This window comes from Eulemur rufifrons, chromosome 29, assembly GCF_041146395.1.
Source record: "Eulemur rufifrons isolate Redbay chromosome 29, OSU_ERuf_1, whole genome shotgun sequence".
Lineage (NCBI taxonomy): Eukaryota > Metazoa > Chordata > Mammalia > Primates > Lemuridae > Eulemur > Eulemur rufifrons.
In genome coordinates, this window is record NC_091011.1 from 54,186,729 (window position 1) to 54,206,786 (window position 20,058).

General features: G+C 34.0%; 1 protein-coding gene across 1 annotated transcript in view; it reads left to right on the plus strand.

Annotated features, from left to right (window-relative positions):
- Positions 1–20,058, plus strand: part of PCLO (piccolo presynaptic cytomatrix protein) — a 360,664-nt gene that overhangs the window by 29,789 nt on the left and 310,817 nt on the right. The window contains exon 3 of the mRNA XM_069462070.1: positions 1,283–2,686. Within this exon, the coding sequence (XP_069318171.1) occupies positions 1,283–2,686 (1,404 nt within the window). The remainder of the gene's footprint in view (positions 1–1,282; positions 2,687–20,058) is intronic.

A 20,058-nucleotide genomic window follows, 5' to 3' on the forward strand; every position in this document is an offset into this window, starting at 1 on the left:
TGACTTCTTCCCATGGAGTCTCCTGAAGGTTCTGGCACTCTTCCCTCATATCCATGCCCAATCTGTGTTTGCTTTTTGTTCATTTTTTCTCTTTTTTCTAAAACTTCTCCTTCTTACTGAGGCACTCTGGCAGCTGGTGTCTCTGGTCAGCCATCTTGCCCTAATCCACTTTATGGTTTTGTACTGTAGGAAATTTTTCTGGTGCCTTTACTCCACATGTTTTTTTTTTCCTTGTGTGTTATTCTGTACAAAGAACTTCAGTGCCAAACTCTTAACATTGGTTACTTTGGGTAGAGGAGATTAGATTATGGTAAAATTCTACATTCTAAATTGTTTTGGACATATTTAAAATAATCTCTAATAAGCAAACATTGCTTTGGAAAAATAATGGTAAACATAGGTACTTTTAAATTATCTTCTAAAATATAGTATTAAATTCACCAGCTTCTTTTCACAATGGATGAAGTATGAGAAGAGTATTTGCAATTGTGTGTGTATGTATTTACATACACACATATATATACACACATACAATGTATACCTCACATATATCTCTCTCTCATTCACACACACACATATCACCAATCAAATATCTACATTACTTACTCACATTGTTCTTTCAAGTATGTTCATACAATTTATAAGGAAACAATGTTTTCTCTGTTAAATCACATTTATAATTTGAGGGAATGCTATTATTTTTTATTTACTTTCTTTACAGAGAATATTCTCTTTCTAACCCAGAATGCTTAAAAATTTGTTTTCACATGTTTGAGTATGTTGCCTTGGAAGGGAAAGTAATGCTTTGCTAATTTAAAAAATTGCCAATGTGTTCATAATTTAACAAGCCTACTCTTGGCTGTATACCTAAAACTGTTTATGAGCCAACAATAGAAAAAATTTCTAACATAATTTATTTATGGAATCTAATATGTTAAACTTGTTTTTTATTATGCATTGTTTTCTATTTCTGAGAGTAATCAGAATTTAAGTAAATCACAGGCAACGAATAGCAAAATTAACATTGGAAGAAACAAAACTATATTTTGATTTTTACTTTTTATTTTTGTTAAAATATAGGGTGCTTTGGTCTCAGAGGCTTATCAATTATATTTTAATATAAATAAACCTTTTATAAATTAATGAAAATTATTTGGTGTATAATTTATGCTTTGAATGATGAGAGACATAGTTTCAAATGGCAGCATGCATTTTGAAAAGATGTTTGTGTTTTTACAGTATTATCATCTCAGTGACTATTGTGTTTTTGTATTATTTCTAGATAAAAGAATGGCTCTGTTTAAACTGTCAGATGCAAAGAGCTCTAGGAGGTGATCTTGCTCCAATTCCATCCTCACCCCAGCCCAAACCGAAGACTGCCCCTGTTACTCCCACATTAGCAGTGAGCAGGTCATCCCCACAGTCACAGCAGACTTCCCCAAAGAAGGATACTGCACCCAAACAGGACATTTCCAAGACACCTGAGTCTAAAAAGCCACCACCACTAGTGAAACAACCAACCCTTCACGGCTCTCCCCCAACCACTGCCAAGCAGCCTCCTGTGGCAGAGTCTTCATCCAAGCCAGCCCCTCCGAAAGAGCCTTCCATCCCATCCGAGCAGGCCAAGGACCCTGTTGCTGATGATAAACCAAAGCAGCCCAAGACAGTAAAGCCACCCCCAGACATTGTGTCTTTATCCTCAGCAACAAAACCTGATATTCCAAGCTCCAAAGTACAGTCGCAGGTTCAAGAGAAAACAACCCCTCCTCTAAAAGTGGACTCTGCCAAACCTTCACAAAGTTTTCCACCAACAGGAGAAAAAGTCACCCCATTTGATTCTCAAGCCATACCTCGACCTGCATCAGATTCAAAAATTATTTCACATCCTGGGCCTAGTTCAGAGAGCAAAGATGAAAAACAAGTTGATCCAGTTCAGAAGAAGGAAGAACCTAAGAAAGCACAAACCAAAATGAGTCCTAAACCCGATGCCAAGCCAATGCCAAAAGGATCACCAACACCCCCTGGCCCACGACCTACCACTGGCCAAACTGTCCCCACATCTCAACAGACCCCAAAGCCTCAGGAGCAGTCAAGACGTTTCAGTCTGAATCTGGGAAGTATTACTGATGCTCCTAAATCACAGCCTACAACTCCTCAAGAAACTGTGACCGGGAAACTTTTTGGATTTGGAGCATCAATTTTCAGCCAGGCATCAAATTTAATTGCCACAGCAGGCCAGCCTGGACCTCATTCACAAAGTGGGCCAGGGGCACCAACAAAACAGGTCCCTCCCCCTTCACAGCCACTTACTTCTCAGGGGCCACCCAAATCCACAGGTCAGGCACCACCAGCACCTGCAAAGATTGCACCTGCAAAAAAGGAAACAAAAGCTCCAGTAGCTGAAAAATTAGAACCCAAAGCTGAGCAAGTTCCAACGGTAAAAAGAACAGAAACAGAAAAGAAGCTTCCACCTATTAAGGACAGTAAACCTTCAACAGCTGAGCCTCAAAAGGCTGTTCTTCCCCCTAAACCAGAGAAAACCCCCAAACCAGAATCAGTCTGTCCTCTTTGCAAAACTGAACTCAACATAGGTGCTAAGGATCCCCCTAACTTCAATACTTGCACCGAATGCAAGAATCGAGTGTGTAATCTCTGTGGATTTAACCCTACGCCACACTTGACTGAGGTAAGCAATACATATATTACATACGGCTGTCAATATATCAGTTTATTCTGAAATGTTTTGGAGGCCAAATTTCTGAGCATTTCTAGTGAAGGAAACAATATTGATATCTTACAAAAGTTTCAATTACTTATTACATGCTTACCTTCTTATTAAGTGTTTGTGTTGTTTGTAATTTTCTGGGTTAATGAACAAGTAAGATGATGAAATAAGCTAAATTAAATAATTTATTAATTTAATTATTTAATTGAAATAACAATGATCTAATTCTTCATGGATTAAAGACCCATAGCTTTTGAGAACTATTTGTTTTTTTTTTTTTTTGAGACAGAGTCTTACTCTGTTGCCCAGACTAGAGTGCCATGGCATCAGCCTAGCTCACAGCAACCTCAAACTTCTGGGCTCAAGCAATCCTACTGCCCCAGCCTCCCGAGTAGCTGGGACTACAGGCATGTGCCACTGTGCCCGGCTAATTTTTTTTTGTATGTATTTTTAGATGTCCATATAGTTTCTTTCTATTTTTAGTAGAGACGGGGATCTCACTCTTGCTCAGGCTGGTCTTGAACTCCTAACCTTGAGCGATCCACCCGCCTCAGCCTCCCAGAGTGCTAGGATTACAAGCGTGAGCCACCGTGCCTGGCCCGAGAACTATTTGGTTTTAACATGTAAACTCCAAATAAAAGTTGTAATTTATTGTTCTCATAGAATTTAATCTTCCAGTCACTTTAGTACATTAATAAAAGAAGTTTGGTTGGTTGAAGATCCATAAACAACATAAAATCTGTTATTTTGCAAAAACTGTGAAGAATTTTGTGTAAGTTAATAATGTTGCCTAGTAGAAAATGATGGTTCAAATATATCATGTCTAGGCTTTTTATAATTCTGTTGGAGATATTACATGGCAGCCATGTAATAGAGCACTTTACTAGGCATTGTGGTAAGAAAAAAGATATATGAATTTCTGTGATTAATGTGAAGGATTTTTTTATGGAGTGACAAGAATGCATTTTTCACAATGTAAATGACCAACACACAGATGGTGAATTTCTACCTAATACAGTTATAAAAGAATTAATCTTTAGTATTAGTAGCATGATAGGCTTCTTAGAATATTTGGATATTAGGAGACTTAAGAGATTAAACAATCATTGCTGTCTTAGATAAGTAACAACAATGTTTCAATAAACATTTTGGGAATTAATTTAAAATAATTGTTCATTGCTTATATACAGATCAAAAATACTTATAAATCATTTCACTCCACAGTCTTTGATTTTGTAATTCATTATAATGGAAAAATTGAATAGGTTTTAGCATCTATATAAAAGAAGCTTTAGAGTTTTTTTGTGTTTGGTGGCATTTTTGCATTAAATAATTTTTTAAGAATAAACAACGGAAAAGTTTTATTTTTTACTTTAAAAAGACATTAGGTTGCTTTGATCTAATTACCATCATATGAAAGTATTGTTGCTAAAGTCTTATGCAGATTTTATTCTTCTTTAGCTGTGATGAATAATGTTAACTAAGATCCATTTTAAAGGTAGATAAAATTTGGTTTATTTCAGTACTTGATGAGTGGTAACAACTGTAATTATTATAGTGTTTTAGATTCAAGGTAAAAGCAAAATTTAAAAAAACATGATTTTTTAATATTTTTAGAAGAGTAGTTTTTAATTGTGCATTCACGAAGAGGAAACTTTTGTTTTCCCCCAATACACTTGTATTATGTATTTAAAAAAGTATACCCCTGAATGGAGTGCCTTATGGCATCAACACAATGTAGTTAATTGAAATAGTTGCAAAAACCTGCAACATTAATATCAAAACTATAATTTCTGCATTTAAAGTATATTTTCTACACAGTAAAATAACATGTGCATAGTATGAATTGAGGACTATAACTTATAATTTACAATGTTATGTATGTATATGCATATGGACATGTGTATATGTATACATTTGGGTTATAATGATTAATAGAATTCTGTCAATGTTTGAAAGTAAGGAAAGAGAGCTCCTTGGGTAGAGAGACAACAAACCTTCCAGGGAAATCTTTCATTTTCTGTGTGTTGGTAAATTATATTTTGGAAGCAGTAATTTGGAAAGGAGATTTCTTGAATAAAGCAGAGTTACTCAGGGTGTGTGTGGAATTTCAGTTTGCATAGTTTGAAAATCTAAATAGTCTCAAGTATTTAAATGAAGTGTAGATGAGGTCCTATTTTAATATGGTCTGTGGGATTTAGACAATCTGTCATTGCTCAAATTATTTTGCTCTGCCGTAATTTCTTTGAGTTTGGAAGATCATGTTTCAGAAAGGAAGACAATCTGTAACAAAAGCGACTAGTATTCATGGCTCATTTTGACTGTGCTAATCTATACGAAATTTTCAGTTAATATAAGGTCTTGAGGACCTCTGGTTTCTAGGTGGTTTCTAGATAAGTCCACTGGCTGGCCTGGCATCAAGGGAGTGAAGGAAGGTTAGTTAAGTTAGTCCATGTTCAAATGGTTTCTATTATTACCCACAGGACTTTGGAGAAATGGCAGAAGTAGTTGGTTGAAAAGAGTGACACAATGTGTGTGCATATGTGTATGTATGTGCTCTTATATACATCTGTACATACATATAAACACATGTACGTATACATACTTACATACAGATGTATATAAATCCAGCAAACTCTAAATATGATTCATAGGCTTAATTCATGGTGTGATCTCAGTGTTCTTAGGAAAGAATCTCCTTCTAGATCCATGTTCAGTTTCTATGTTTTCTTCATTTCTGCTTGTGAGATTTTCTTGTGATCCAATATTTTTTGCTTGGCTGGGTACTACTGTAATTTTGTGGTAGTTTCAGAGAAGACATTCTGAAAATACTCAAACTTTTTGCCTGAAGTGCAAAGATACGGTATTTCTCAAGAAAGGATTCAATGATTTCTATTTATTTTCTAACAGAGCATATTTAACTCTCTATTATGAGATTCTGCCTTTCCTATCCTAATCACTAGGAGGTAGGGCTTTTTTTTTTTTTTTTTTTTTTTTTTTTTTCTCCTGCTAGTGCCACGCTGGCTTGACTCCTTTTTGCTCTTCTCTTTCTCTGGTGGTGAGAAGAGATCATCATAATTTGTTATAGGTTGGAGAACTTCCCCCCTCATTAATCAAACACACCTGTCGCTAAGGTTGTTTCCTGTCATACACAACATTCCAGCTGCCCCTGAGGAGTGCCAAGGGCTGCCTGCTGGCCCCTGGGTGCAGCTAGACCTCAGCCTAAGCTTCTCTGGTTAACTGTTTGATGTCCAATTTGTATAAATAGTGCTATAATCCATTAACCTCTGAGTACAAGAGAAAATTCTTTTAGGCTTTAATTTCTGTCAACTCAGGGAATATCTTGTCTTGGAAGGAGTTTTAAAAGTGGCAGTGGGGCTTTCTGAAAGAGCTAGTCTTACAGAATTTGGAAGCATACTGAGAAAAACTGCCTAAATTGGCAATCAGTTTATCTAGTGTTAATCATTCTGGTTCAGTTCAAATGCAAAAGGAATCAAAATTACTCGTAGTATTTATTTTATTATTTTTAACCACCCTTTTCTAAAGTATCTTTTTACTGTGAAAATAAGACTTAAAATTATGCTTCTTCATGTTTCAGGAAGCCCTAGAGTCATTATTTTGCTTCCTTGGAAAGATAAGTATACCTGGCTTAAATAATGTGGGAGTTGCTAGCATATATTTATCACTAGATAACAAATGAGCCCTTTGAGCTGATTAAAACCCAGGGGTATAACTGATACTCCTTCAGATCTTTGCTCTCTAGATAGAGTGGCTTCTGCATTCTCCATCAAATTATCACAGATGGCCTAGTGGGGTAATGCTGCATTTCTTAGTTTGGCAAATACATGGTATATTCTCTTTGCTTTAATGACCATTACTTAATAATTTAAAACGCATATATCTAAAACTAAAAAGCATTTAAGTATACACACACAAACATACACATACATAAGAAAGTAAAGGCTAAAAAAATGATCAAAAATCGATAAGGAGAAAAGAATTCTACCAATAACCAGTTTCAAATCTAATGGAGCTCTATATTCTACTTGAAAATTTCTGACATCTGTGTCAAAGAAGGACACCTGATGACACTTTTTTTTAACTGACATAAGAAAGTTTATATGCTGGTTTCTAGAAAAAAAAATTAGTCATTAATTTTTAGGAAAATTTGATATGTTACTTTTTTATTGAGTGATAGTCAAAATATTCAAATAGTTTAATATAAAGAGATTTTTAAAAAGTAAATTTAGACAAAAAAGTAATTTCCCCATTAGTTCCCATTTTTCTATGCATTTTACATAGTTAATATTCTGCTCTGTATGTTAGTTCTATATCTCAAGAAACGTATAACATTCCTCCATTTTATTAAACACTTTAAATATCATTAAAAATGTTTAATTATTACTCAGTTCTATGGATGTATGTTTTGTTATACACATTTACCTCTTATCAGGGGTTTAGGCTGTCACTTTTTAATTATATACAAGGTGAACATTTTGCACCTAAACACTTGTATTTTTAACTATTTCCCAAGGAAAGCTTATTTGTTCTAGGGTTACTAAACCAAGAAATAAGGACCCTGGAGTATCAGATTCTATTTGGGGATGTGATAGCAGTTAACATTGCCACCACTAGTGTATGTGATTTCTTTCTCACTGCAGCATCTCCAAACTTAAATAATATTTGTGAATTTGGAAGTCTAAAAATACTGTAATATTTTTGGTTTGATTTGTATTTTTTATTACCAGAAGTGTTTTTTTATTTTAGACATTAAATGTAAATGGATGATTCTAATCATGATCCAGACAAAACATTATGCAGACAATGTTTGAAGAGGTGAATTGATATCAATCATTCTGCTGCTTTTTATTTATTCTAACAGGGCTGGTTTTTGACTAGGCCTATGTAAGAGGCATTGTACCAGGCACTTTTCTCACAAAAACCGTGTGGGGTAGGTTTTATACATGTTTTAGAGATTAGGAGAATGAGTACCAGAGAGATATAACTGTCAAGCCACAAGGTATATTTCAGAGGTTGAGTCAGTGGACTCTTTACTAGACTATGTTTAAATAACCTAGGGAACCAGATAACAAGTGCCACTTGGTCTGTGCTTTCATACCTATAAGTTGTGTCAGTTGATAATTGCTAGGATCTTAATACAACAAATTTATAAATATTTGCAAATTTACACATCCAGGTAAAATTGGGGGCCTACAGGATAATGACTATGTTAGTTACATGGTTGAATTTAGAAGAGTGAAGCAGAATTAGAGGTTCGGAAGCACAGAGGCCAGCATATTGTACAAGTTTTCTTTCCAGCTAAGTCTATTAACTGGCATTCATAGGTGAAAACGTGTGATTCAATGATCAAATGATGTCCCTGCCTTCATATATATTAAGTGAGAGTATAAAACATATTTGTTCCTGTTGGAAGAAACGCTATTATATTCCTGCCAATGCATGCAAAGACTTTACTCCCTGAAAATGATAGATGTCTCAGTGTTCCATTGGTGGTGGTGCTGGTGGGAGTTGAATCTTTGCTTCTATCTATCAGTGTTTTTCTACAGTCTTTTTGTTACCTTCTGAGAAATAGAATTGCTGGGTCATAGGTTATTCACATCCTTAAGTGGTTGTATCAGTTAATATTCTAATGTAATTCATATGTTCTTTGCATATATGCTACTGTTTTTCTAGAGATGTGCTGTCTGAAGTAACAGTCACTGTCCATATGTGCTAATGAGCACTGTGGCTAGCTCAAATGAGGATATGCTGTAAGTGTGAAATACACATTGGATTTCAAAGACTTAGTATAAAAATGTGAAATATCTCGAAAATAATTTTGTGTTGATTATATATTAAAATAATAATATTTTAGAATATTGGGTTAGTATTGTTATTTGATGACTCATTCTTTCTTACTGGTCACAGGCTCCCACCTGATCTTTTGTGCAAGCCATTTCTTTTTATTTGCCTGGTCTTGGGCTTTATCCTTGCCCCACTAATCTGATTGTTGTCTTTGTGGGTAGTAATTAATATTTTTAAAATATATAAAGGCTGTAAGAACTTTGGCTTGTTCTGAATTCATTCAAGTCCAATTAATACTGTGCAAGGTTTTTGTTCCTTAAATATTGCTGTTACCACTGCCTTTTCAATATTTAACTTGGCAATTACATATGTATGCCCTATATTATACTGCCATGTAGAATATATTTCTTTTTCTCTGTGTGAGAAAAACATGAATATTCTTGTATTTGTTGCAATCTAATGATCTCTTCCAGGTTTAAACTTGTTGGACCTGGATATGTTGCACAAGATAACTGGTTATTTTTGCATGCTCTGCCAAGTAGATAGATCTCAGGGCTCTCATCATCCAAAGATACACTGCCAATGCCTAGTGCTGGCCTGAAGATCAAAATCCCTAGGTCTTGCTAATCATCTGTAAGCCATATCTGCACTATCTAATAATATACTGTAGCCATACCAACCTTTAGGTCTGGATGTCCTATATTCTCTACTGACCCCTCTGGTTCCAAAGGATTCCTCTATTATTTTCAGTACTCTTGGGACTATTTATACTATCCTTGTGGCTTTTGGTGAAAAGTTTTGGCTTTTGAATCAGTTGCTACCAGAAGACTCAGAAATGCAGAATATATGAAATTGAATATATCAGTCCTGTATTTTCTTCCTTTCTTTTCTTGATGGCCATTCATTTTACTTTTAAAACTCTATTTCAATAACATTAATCACAAAAATAATGTTCTTCCTTATTGCAATCCATCCAGTAGGGAAGCTTTCGAAGGAAAATGAATAGTTTCCTCCTCCCCATGTACTTCTGTAAATAATTTAGTATCTATTTAATCATGACTTTTATTGCTTTTTGGTTGTTTTATAATAGTTACAAACAATGACACATATAGGGATTTGAGAGTTTTAAACATTTAAAAAATTTTTTTGAGATATGCTCTGTGGCCTAGGATATGGTCAATCTTAGAGAATATCCCATGAGCTGATGAGAAAAACATATATTCAGTGGTTTTTGAGTAGAATATTCTGTAAACGTCGGTCAGGCCCATTTGTTCTACAATTCCGTTTAAGTCCATTGTTTCTTTCTTTATTTTCTGTTTGGAAAATCTGTCTTGTTCTCTCAGAGGAGTGTTGGAGTCCCTGGCTATTACGATGTTACTGTTTATCATTTTGTTTAGATAAGTAGGATTTGCTTTATGAATCTGGGTGCACCTGAGTTAGGTGCATAAGTATTTAGAATTGTTATATCTTCTTGTTGGATTGTACCCTTTACCATTATATAGTGACCATCTTTGCCTTTTGTTACTTTTGTTGATTTGAAGACTAAGTTATCTGAAAGCAGAACTGCCACACCAGCTTTCTTTTGGCTTCCATTTGCTTGAAATATTGTTTTCCATCCCCTCACCTTGAGTCTGAATGCATCCTTGTGGGTTAGATGTGTTTCCTGAAGACAGCAGATACTTGGCATGTGTGTATTTATCCATTCATCCACCCTATGTCTCTTCAGTGGTCAGTTCAAGCCATTCACATTTATTGAGGGAATTGATAAGTGGAGCAGATTGCTGTTAATCCTGTTGGGTTGAATTTTGTTGTTTTGTTTTTTCTCTTGAGCCATTGTGGTATCTGTCCTTTGACCTTTAGCTTTTGGATGATTTTACATTCGTGAGTGTTTATTGTGCTGATCCGTGTGTAACACTGTTTTGAGTACTTCCTGGAAGGTAGGTCTTGTCTAGATGAATTCCCTCAGTCTTTGCTTGTTGGAGAAGGTCTTTATTTCTCCTTAGTATACAAAACTTAGTTTTGAATGGTAAAAAATTCTAGGTTGGGCATTATTCTGTTTGAGAAGAGTGAGAATGGGGCGCCAGTCTCTTCTCGCTTGTAAGGTCTCTGTTGAGAAGTCTGCTGTTATTCTGATGGGTTTTCCTTTTTAGGTTACCAGTTTCTTTAGCCTTATAGCTGGTAGGAGGGCCTCTTTGGTAGTTATTTTGGTCAGTGTGATGACTGTGTGTCATGGTGTCTTCTTGTTTGCAGTGAATCTCCCAGGAGTCCTTTGATCTTGTACCTGGATAGCTAGATTTTTAGCATAACTCTGAAATTATACTGTTATTGAATTATAGAAATCCACCAAATCAGATGGCAAAATCCACCAAATAAGATGGCAAAATAATATTCCTGATCTAAATATGACAGTCTATACTACTTATAATGTAATTTACATGGTATATTACTATATTACATACTACTTACTGTAGACCTAATTTACTATTTGAGAAAAACGTAATGCTAGATATTCATATAAGTAATTGAAATAATGCATTTTGGTTTAATATTTATTAATGTGGGAAAATTTATATACATATATGTATATGTGCATATATACCTGTGTATCTGTGTGTGTATGTGTGTGTGTGTGTGTGTACATATATATATATATATATATATATGGTTTAAAAATAAAAATTTTCCTGGAAAGAAGTTAGGACCTAAAATACCACCAAGTTTAATTTGGGGGCATGCACAATGTTGTGTGTTAGCTTACAGAACTGTGAATCACATCTGCCTTGTCAATTTTGAAAAGTAAGGTGTAGTCGTAAAGGGAAATACACTAGCAGAAATAGTCAAAAAATGGCTCACACCTGGAATTAACCATAGGGAGATAAAAATAACCTCAGATCTCTATGTTGTAATGGTTAAAGTTGCACTTAAAAACATTTTGCTTCTCTTTTATATTTTTAAAAAATTTATGAGAAAACATGTTTATGGACAGTTAGGTGTGAGAAGACATGTCATTTTAATTTATCAGTCTGGGAAGCCACAGGAAGAAGAGATGTTCATTTAAAGCATTTCTAATCTGTATTTTTAAAAATACTATAATAAGATTCTAACAGCTACCAACTTCACAGGTCATGGTGGTTGTGAAGTTTACCTTTTAAATCCTGAAACTAGATTTATTTTCACTTAGATTACCTTTTAACCATGTCAGAGTAAAAATTATACATTTTTCACACAGTGTCAGTTTACCTCACTATTTTATAACTGTATAAGTACAATGACCTTTTTCAATGTATCATATATTGCCACCACACTCATCGTGTCAAAGTACTTCTCAAGCACTTTTCTTTTGTACCTGCTAAAAATGGAACTACTCCATCTGAATCACACTTACAAAGGAAAACTAATTAGAACACTCAGTAAACGATACACCATTTCATTGAGTAAACGGTCTGCAAGAATGCCTATTCATTTTTTTATATTTATTTGGCCTTCATGAAACTCCGTGGACTTCTAACATCTATCATACGTCACGTATTTATTGTCCATTCTCGTTTAATTCATCAACATACTGCATTACGTAACTACTACAAAGATAACCAGTCTCTACCTGAGAAAACCCTTACATTTAATACAGAAGTAATTAGGTAGGTATTATCCAAGTTCTATACAAAACTGTTAATAATAGACTTGAATGACTCAAATAGATAGAAGTGAATAGTGTCAGCTGAGCCATACAAAACAAAAGATTGAATATGTTTCGTGACTTTTATAAAACAAATCATCCTTTATTTAAACACCTTGCTCACTTTTCAGGATCCTAAGCTAACTAGGGTCAATTTTCTCAAGGCATTGTCATGCCATATAAAGACATACATTAACTAATGGTCCCAATGCAATCTGATAATATACCTGGCTGAACAATCTAAGACAGTTTCTTTTTTCAAAATTTTATTTTATTGAAGTAGAGTCCCATGAGATGCTACACTAAAAATATGTGCCTTGTTCAAGAAATTTTGCAAAGTGTTTTATATTTAATCCCTCTTAGAGGTAAGAATTGCATACATTAGTTTATCAGTGATAGGCAAAATCTTATGGAACTTTGTTTAATCAAGTATATTACAAAAATTTATTTTATCACATAATCCTTTTTTATTGTTGCTTGGCAGAACTAGTAGTCTAGAAGACATTCGTTGGGAAACACTGATGTAGAAATATCTCTCAAAAACATTTTGTCTTTATGAAAAAAGAACAAGAGAGAGTTGCATGACTTAATGAAAAAAACCTGTGAAATCCAACCATGTACATTTAAAAACAAGCAAAATAGATGAGGGAAACTTTTCAAATTGTATTAAATAGTATTGTTGAGGGTGTACATTTTATAATACATGTAATATACATATACACATAGACCAATGTGAGAAAAAATTATACTCAGATCATCGTCTGTTCATCTTTGCATAGCTAATTTAGAACAGTGAGTCTTTACAAAGCTATTTGAAATCCCAGAAGCTTCTCTTCTGTAGTCTGAATTGCTTTCTTATACTTTTTTACCTTCTTATTGAAATATTAAATATTCTGACCTATAATCTCTTAGACAATATGACATGATGGTTAAAGGCTTAGATTCTTGAATGAGAACTGGATTCAAATTCTAGTCCTACCACTTATTGACTATTTGTATGATTTTCAGAGAGTCACTACTCCTAAGGTTTTCATAGATGGAAAGACATCTTACAGGGGCAAGGACTTTGTCCTACTTGTTGCAGCTTCTATATTGCCTTCAGTAGTGCCTGACAGAAGAAAGTGGTCCTCGGTAAACGTGCCAGAATGAATGAAGGTGGTAATAGTCATGGCTTCAGTGTGTGGTTGAGAGTATCAAATGAAATAATCTACTTACTCTTCTCAGCATAGGTGCTGACACATATTGTTTAAAATAGTATTTTAAACAATGGATACATTTTAATTAATACCTTAATTTTCTCAGTCCTAGAATTCTTTCCTTTGCCTCTAGAGTCATGAATTGTATAATATAAAGGGGAACATTTCCATTAAGATTTACCACACATATTTCATATTCAACATGCTTCACATTGGGTTCATCATCTTTTTGCCATGTGTTCCTCTTCATGTGTTTTCTGTCATACTGAAAGGCATCACAAATTCTCAGAGTCATTCTGGGCTTCTCTTTCTCCTTCACTTCCCGGAAGTAATGGCTTGCAACTCTTCCAGTTCTACCTGCTAAATATATCTCTGTTCTATTATCTCCTTATTCTCAGTATGAGAGCTTTGTATGCTTATTTATCATCTCTGCTTCTGTAATAAACTCTGAATAGTTTATTTGAGGAGACTCAGTTTCTCAAAATTCATTTTCTAGAAAGTTTCCAATTATTTTTGCAGTCTCTTTATTTATCATGTTCTACTGAATCTTTTAATCCTTTCTCATGTAGTACTATATTCAATGCCACCAGCATCATACATGCTTTCAATCCCCCATCCTCCGCATGTACCCCAAATGCTTTCACTATCCTACATCTTTACCTCCTATCCATTCTTTGAGATTCATCTCACATCACTTCCTTTTTACCCCTCCTTCATGTTCCCTGATAGTGCAGTCAGCTATTGTATTTGGTTTTGCAATTCTCGTTTATTTTTGTAATCTCACCAGAATGTGAACCCCCAGAGCACAAGTAATTATTAATAGTATCCTGAGGACTATTAAAATGCCTGCACATGGTAGGTAATCAATACATGTTTGTTCAGTGAAGGAAAAATAGCATTTAGGTAAATGGCATGTAGAATGAAATGTATACTTTAATAGAATTATAGCTGTAGTTAAAATGGCTTGAGACTTAGTTAGGTCCTATATTGGTTGCCAGGATTTTTAAAGTTCTCATAAAAAGTCTTAAGTATGAATATGTTTCGCTTTGCACATTTCTTTTAAGATATGCAAGGATAGAAACAAGATGGCTTTTTTAGATGAGAAATAAGAAATTTATATGTTTTATTATTTGCTTATGTATTATTTCCATGACCACATTATTTAATACTATAACCTGTTTCCCACCTTCCATATGCAAAGTTTTCTTATCCTGCCCTTTTTTGTCTTTTTCCTATAGCACTTATTAACTTCTAACATAATACTTAATTTACTAATTTATTATGTTTTTTAAAAATTATCTATCTCAGTAGAATGCATGTTCCATGAGTGCCAAGGCACTATTCCAGTTCTTAGCATACAAAATCACTTAGCTAACAAAATCACTGTAGATAAGTGAATTAATCCTATATAGTTATTAAAGAACTAGTAGATGAATAAGATAACCTGGAATATTGGTCACCCTCATATCTGGTTAGCTGCAAATATTTTTAACCACATTCCTACCTCATTTTTCCCCAGTATGCCTCATTTCAAAAGGTAAAGAGAAGAAGCACATACTATGTATATTGAAAAAAATTTCCAAATATATTTTTATTTTAGAATTGGGCCAGATCACCTAGGCTTCAAAATCAGCTCAACGGCTTCCTTGCCATCTTGCCAGAACAAATTATTAACCTCTTTTGGCTTGGTTTCTTCACCTGTAAAATGGGCATGATGATAAGAGGACCTTCTTCATGGGGCTATTGTAAGGATTAGAAAGTAAATATATGTAAAGCTTTCAGAACAGTTCATGGCTCTTGGTAAAGCTCAATAGATGTTAGCTTTGCTAGCTATAGCTGCTGGGTCTAGATGATGTATGGTATCCATGTACACTTATTGCTAACAGACAAGATTAAAAATGATTCTTTTCTGACTGAAGTTTCACATCTAAGAGGACTTGAGCTGCTTAATAAAAGGAATTTTGATGTTCAAGGGCAAATGAAGACCTTTACTCCAAGCTTGAAAGATTATTTCAGATTACTTTATATAATGTGGTAAAAAGTAATGGGCCTTCACTAAAATAGCACATGCATTGCTGTGTTCTTTCATTTGTGATATCAAGAGTGCCTCTATTTTTACTTATTTAATGAGCTTTTTCTCTATGACTGTGCCATTTTAATATGAATACTTTCTTTACATATGAAAAGAAGTAAAATATCTTTAAGATTTTGAAAAGAGTTTTATTGTGAGAAGTTTTATCATGAGTGTGCTTAAAATGAGAATATTTGGAAAGCCTAAGAAAATTGCTGAGAAGTGATTACTAACAAGAATATATTGACATGAGAAATGTTCACGAAACTTATGGCTAAATGGCTTAATTCATGTCAGTTATGGTCTGAGATTTCTTTCCTGGCATTTAAATGAGTTGTTTACACTTTTGTATTTCTAAGAACTTTGGATTAAGAGAAAATTTTATTATTATCATGACTTTTTTTTTGCTAAATGATACTCAGTACCCAGACTTTTATACTCATTTATCTCAGCTCTTAAAAAAACAAGCAGACATTTCATTAGGGAAATACTCTGTTACTTTCAGTGAAATTGTAAATACACTTTTTGACAGAAGTCACTTAAATTACACAGAAATAAACAATCATATTGTTTGTGCTTTTAAAAATGATGTGATTTTCTCTGTCTTTAAAAAGTTAACATTTAAACTTAATCTAAATATAGAATCCATTTAAAAACACATTACTTTAAATTTAAGTTATGAAGTAAAAACTGATTATTTTTTCTGCAACAGTGTTAGCTTTATATTGCTATGTAACAAGTTGCCACAAATTTAGCAGCTTAAAACAATATCCATTTATTAGCTCATAGTTTTGTAGATCTAGCATGGCATGGCATGGCATGGCAAGGTTCTCTGATCAGGGTGTTAACACGACTGAAATCAAGGTCTAGTTTCTATCCAGAATCATTCAGGTTGTTGACAGAATTCAGTTCCTTGTGATTGTAGGACCGAGGTATGGTGTCTTTGTTGGCTATCAGCTGGAGTCACTTGGTACTGGGAGGCTGTTGGCATTCCTGACCTCATGATTCTCCCATCTTCAAAACCAGTAATGAAGAATTTCCCTCACATGAAATTCATTTCACACTTTAAATCTCTGACTTAAGAAAGAGCCCAGGCCCTTGGAAGAGCCCAGCTGATCAGATTGAGCCTAATTGTATGGTATCTCTTTTGATTTGCTCAAAAGTTAACCAATTAGTAACCTAATTGTGGAGTAATATCCCATCATATTTACAGTTTCCACCCACATTCAAGGGGAGAAAATTAAACAAGGTGTGTATACCAGAAGGCAGAAATCTTGAGGGTGGAGTGATACACCTTAGAATTTTGTCTAACACAACAACTAAGCAATTGAATTTATCAAAAGAAAATTTTATAAAGGAAGGAGTATCTATTTGATTGATTTTGTCACAGGGCCTGCATATATAAATATATATTGTAATTCACTGACACATGGATGTACGTCAAAATTAATTCATCTAAAATCCCACAGCAGGAAGGAGAGTGAGTTAAACAGTAACTCAAGTTACATAATAGTAGTAATTGATCATTCTGTTTATTTGGGATAGTAATGGTCAGTCCATATGAATTTACAGTTCAATGCTTGACCATATTTTGTAATTTTATCATTAATCTATTGCATGAACCAGATTATATTGGGAAATAGAGTGTAGAATTCTCTCTGAGGAAAGAGATGGGCTTGACAGGATTTAGCAACTAACTGGATGTGTGGAAGTGGGAAGATAAATAAAATGTCTTGATTTTTTATCTTAGGATACTGGGGCAATTGTAAAATAAGTAATTCTACTAAGTGAAGTATCACAAGAATGGAAAAACAAGCACCACATGTATTCACCATGAGATTGGTATTAACTGACCAGCACTTAAATGCACATATAGTAATAACATTCACTGGGTGTCAGGCAGGTGGCAGTGGGGAGGAGGGGGTGGGTATATTCACACCTAATGGGTGGGGTGCACACCATCTGGGGGATGGACACGCTTGAAGCCCTGACTCGGGTGGGGCAAAGGCAATATATGTAACCTAAAAATTTGTACCCCTGTAATACGGTGAAATAAAAAAAAGATAAAAAAATTAGAGAAATGTTTAAGGAAGATGGAATGTTGGTGTTCAGAGGGAAGCCAGATTGCTCAAGTCTAACCTTCAGAAGATATTTCATGGACTGACATCTTGTTTTGGATGTCATGAGAATAGAAATGATACCGAAGTGATGAAATTAATTTATAGTATTGAAGAAAAGAACATAGAAAAGCAAACATAAGGCCCGAGAGTCTAGAATGGCCTAATTTTGTCAGGAAGGAGAATTGAGGCAAAACATAGCATATTGAATGATTAGACAAAAAGGAAAGCTAGGAGTGGACATTTGAAAGACAAGGAAAGAGAAATGTTTAAGGAAAACAAGTGATTAACTGTCAACAATATGGTGATAAAATTGATCTTTTAATAGCTGTATTATAAATTATTACAAAAATTTTTTTAAAAAGCATATATAGAGCATTTATATTCTTTATCTGGTTAAGAATATTCTTGAGAATTTAACCAAACAAATGTTTCAACAGAAGAAAGGCTCTGCTTATTGTAGCATTTTCTTTAGTAGTAAAAATAAAAATTATAAAGACCTGCATTTCCTACAATAGACATGGTCACATAAAGAAAACATGGTACATTGTAATTTATATAAACTATATATATTATATACATATTATGTAATACATATATAATAGGTATTAAGCACCTACTTTGCCAGGTTCCAAGCACAAAATATGCAAAACCATGTAAAGATGCATTATTATTGTCCTTATTTTACAGATGGAGAAACTGAGTTCAGGTATGTGGCTAAGTTCCCAATGTAATGTAAGTTTTAGAATTGAAATGTTAACCCAGACAGTCTGGCTCCAAATTTGGAAATCTTAGTTCATTTGCAAAATTGCCTTTCAAAAATTTGATGGAATGTTATGAAAATAGTAAAATCATAACTGAGTACTATTTATAGAAATTATATATGTATAATATGTGTTAAATAAAATGTGTTTTTGCTATTAGTGTATTATTAATTTATAAGACCTGGAAGGACCTTTCTCAAGTGAAAATAGATGAATTAGAAAGATGCGTTTATCTTCACTTTGTTCTTTATTTTTTTGTATTTAGTCTTTTTAAAGTATATGAAAATGAGAGACTATCAATAGCGTCATGCTGAGGAGTCATCAGCTAGAATGTGAGCAGTATAATGTTAACATCAGAGGAGTAGCATATGGGTAGGTGGCTAAAACATCACTGAAATAACCATCATGGGAGCTGACGCATTTTGTCATGAAGCCAGACAGCTGGAAAGATCAACCACATTAATATCAAGGTCACAAAAGATAAGATGGCAAGGGAGCTGTCATTAGAATTAAAGCTTTTGGGAAGATGGTGAAGGTTTGTGGAAATCAGATTCATACATTGGCTGGATAACTAAACAATAGATATTTCTAAAGAGGAAGAGTCATTTGTATAGCAAAACAGTGGTTAGACAGTGGCAATGAAAAGCAGGAAATATACCACTTCCCTGACTCCATCATGGTCACAGACAGATATTTTGGAAATCAGGCTAAGAATGAAATATAATTAGAGAAAAGTAATCAGTTAAGAAGAAAAATAGAAGGAAAGGTTATAGAATTAATACAGGGTTTGCTTGGGACCCATTGAACGTCTAGTAATATTGTAGGCACTGTCTGGTCTAGTCAACTTGGCAAGGTTCAGGGTTACAGTATAGATATGGGTGTGTGAGTTTGAGAGGTAGGACAGGTACTTCGATCGATCTGTGTTTATTGTTTATAGGCACAACAAATTGAGGAGACTGAAAGAGAAAGAGGGGAGAGGTAGTGAACAGGTACCAGAGAGAACAAGGTAAGAAGAGTTCAAACTTTGAAAGTAGTTATTTTAGAGCCAATTCAAGTAGCCACAGACATTTCTAGCTTTAGTGTATTTTTGAGATATCACCCTGATTCAGTTGAAAATTAATGAAAGAAGTTGATTAATATAATGGTAATGTATACTGATTAATCTTCCTGCAGGTAAAAAATTGGAGAGGAAGAACATGTTTTACAAAGTAAGACAAATAGCATAACTTATGAAAGTATTGAACATTCATATCTTTCTGCCTTTAATGATTTAAAGCTACAGATGGAGATCAATCTGTCTCAGAATTACATCTTTGCATCTAGTGTTCGGAAAATATTTCACTTTTCATTTGGGCAATATTATTTTTAAAAGATAAAATTTTGTATAAAACTTTGTGTAAGTTTTAACAGCACATATAGTGAGGAATTAAACTTTTAAGTGGCTATTTTTATTTAAACTTTTCTTGTGAAAGTATTTCTATTTCTCTGGTATATGTTTTAATTACTAAAGGTAGTATGTAGGTAGTAGGTAGATAGGTCGGTAGATTCTTAGATGCAGTATGCTAGAGAAACAGTTGACATATGTGGTATGGAAAGTGATCAAGTAAATATGGACTTAGGACCTCATATACCAATCAGAGCAAAGAAAAAGAAAATACTTTCCCCATTAATCATGATTTTGACTTCTTTCTCAAGTCAATGTTT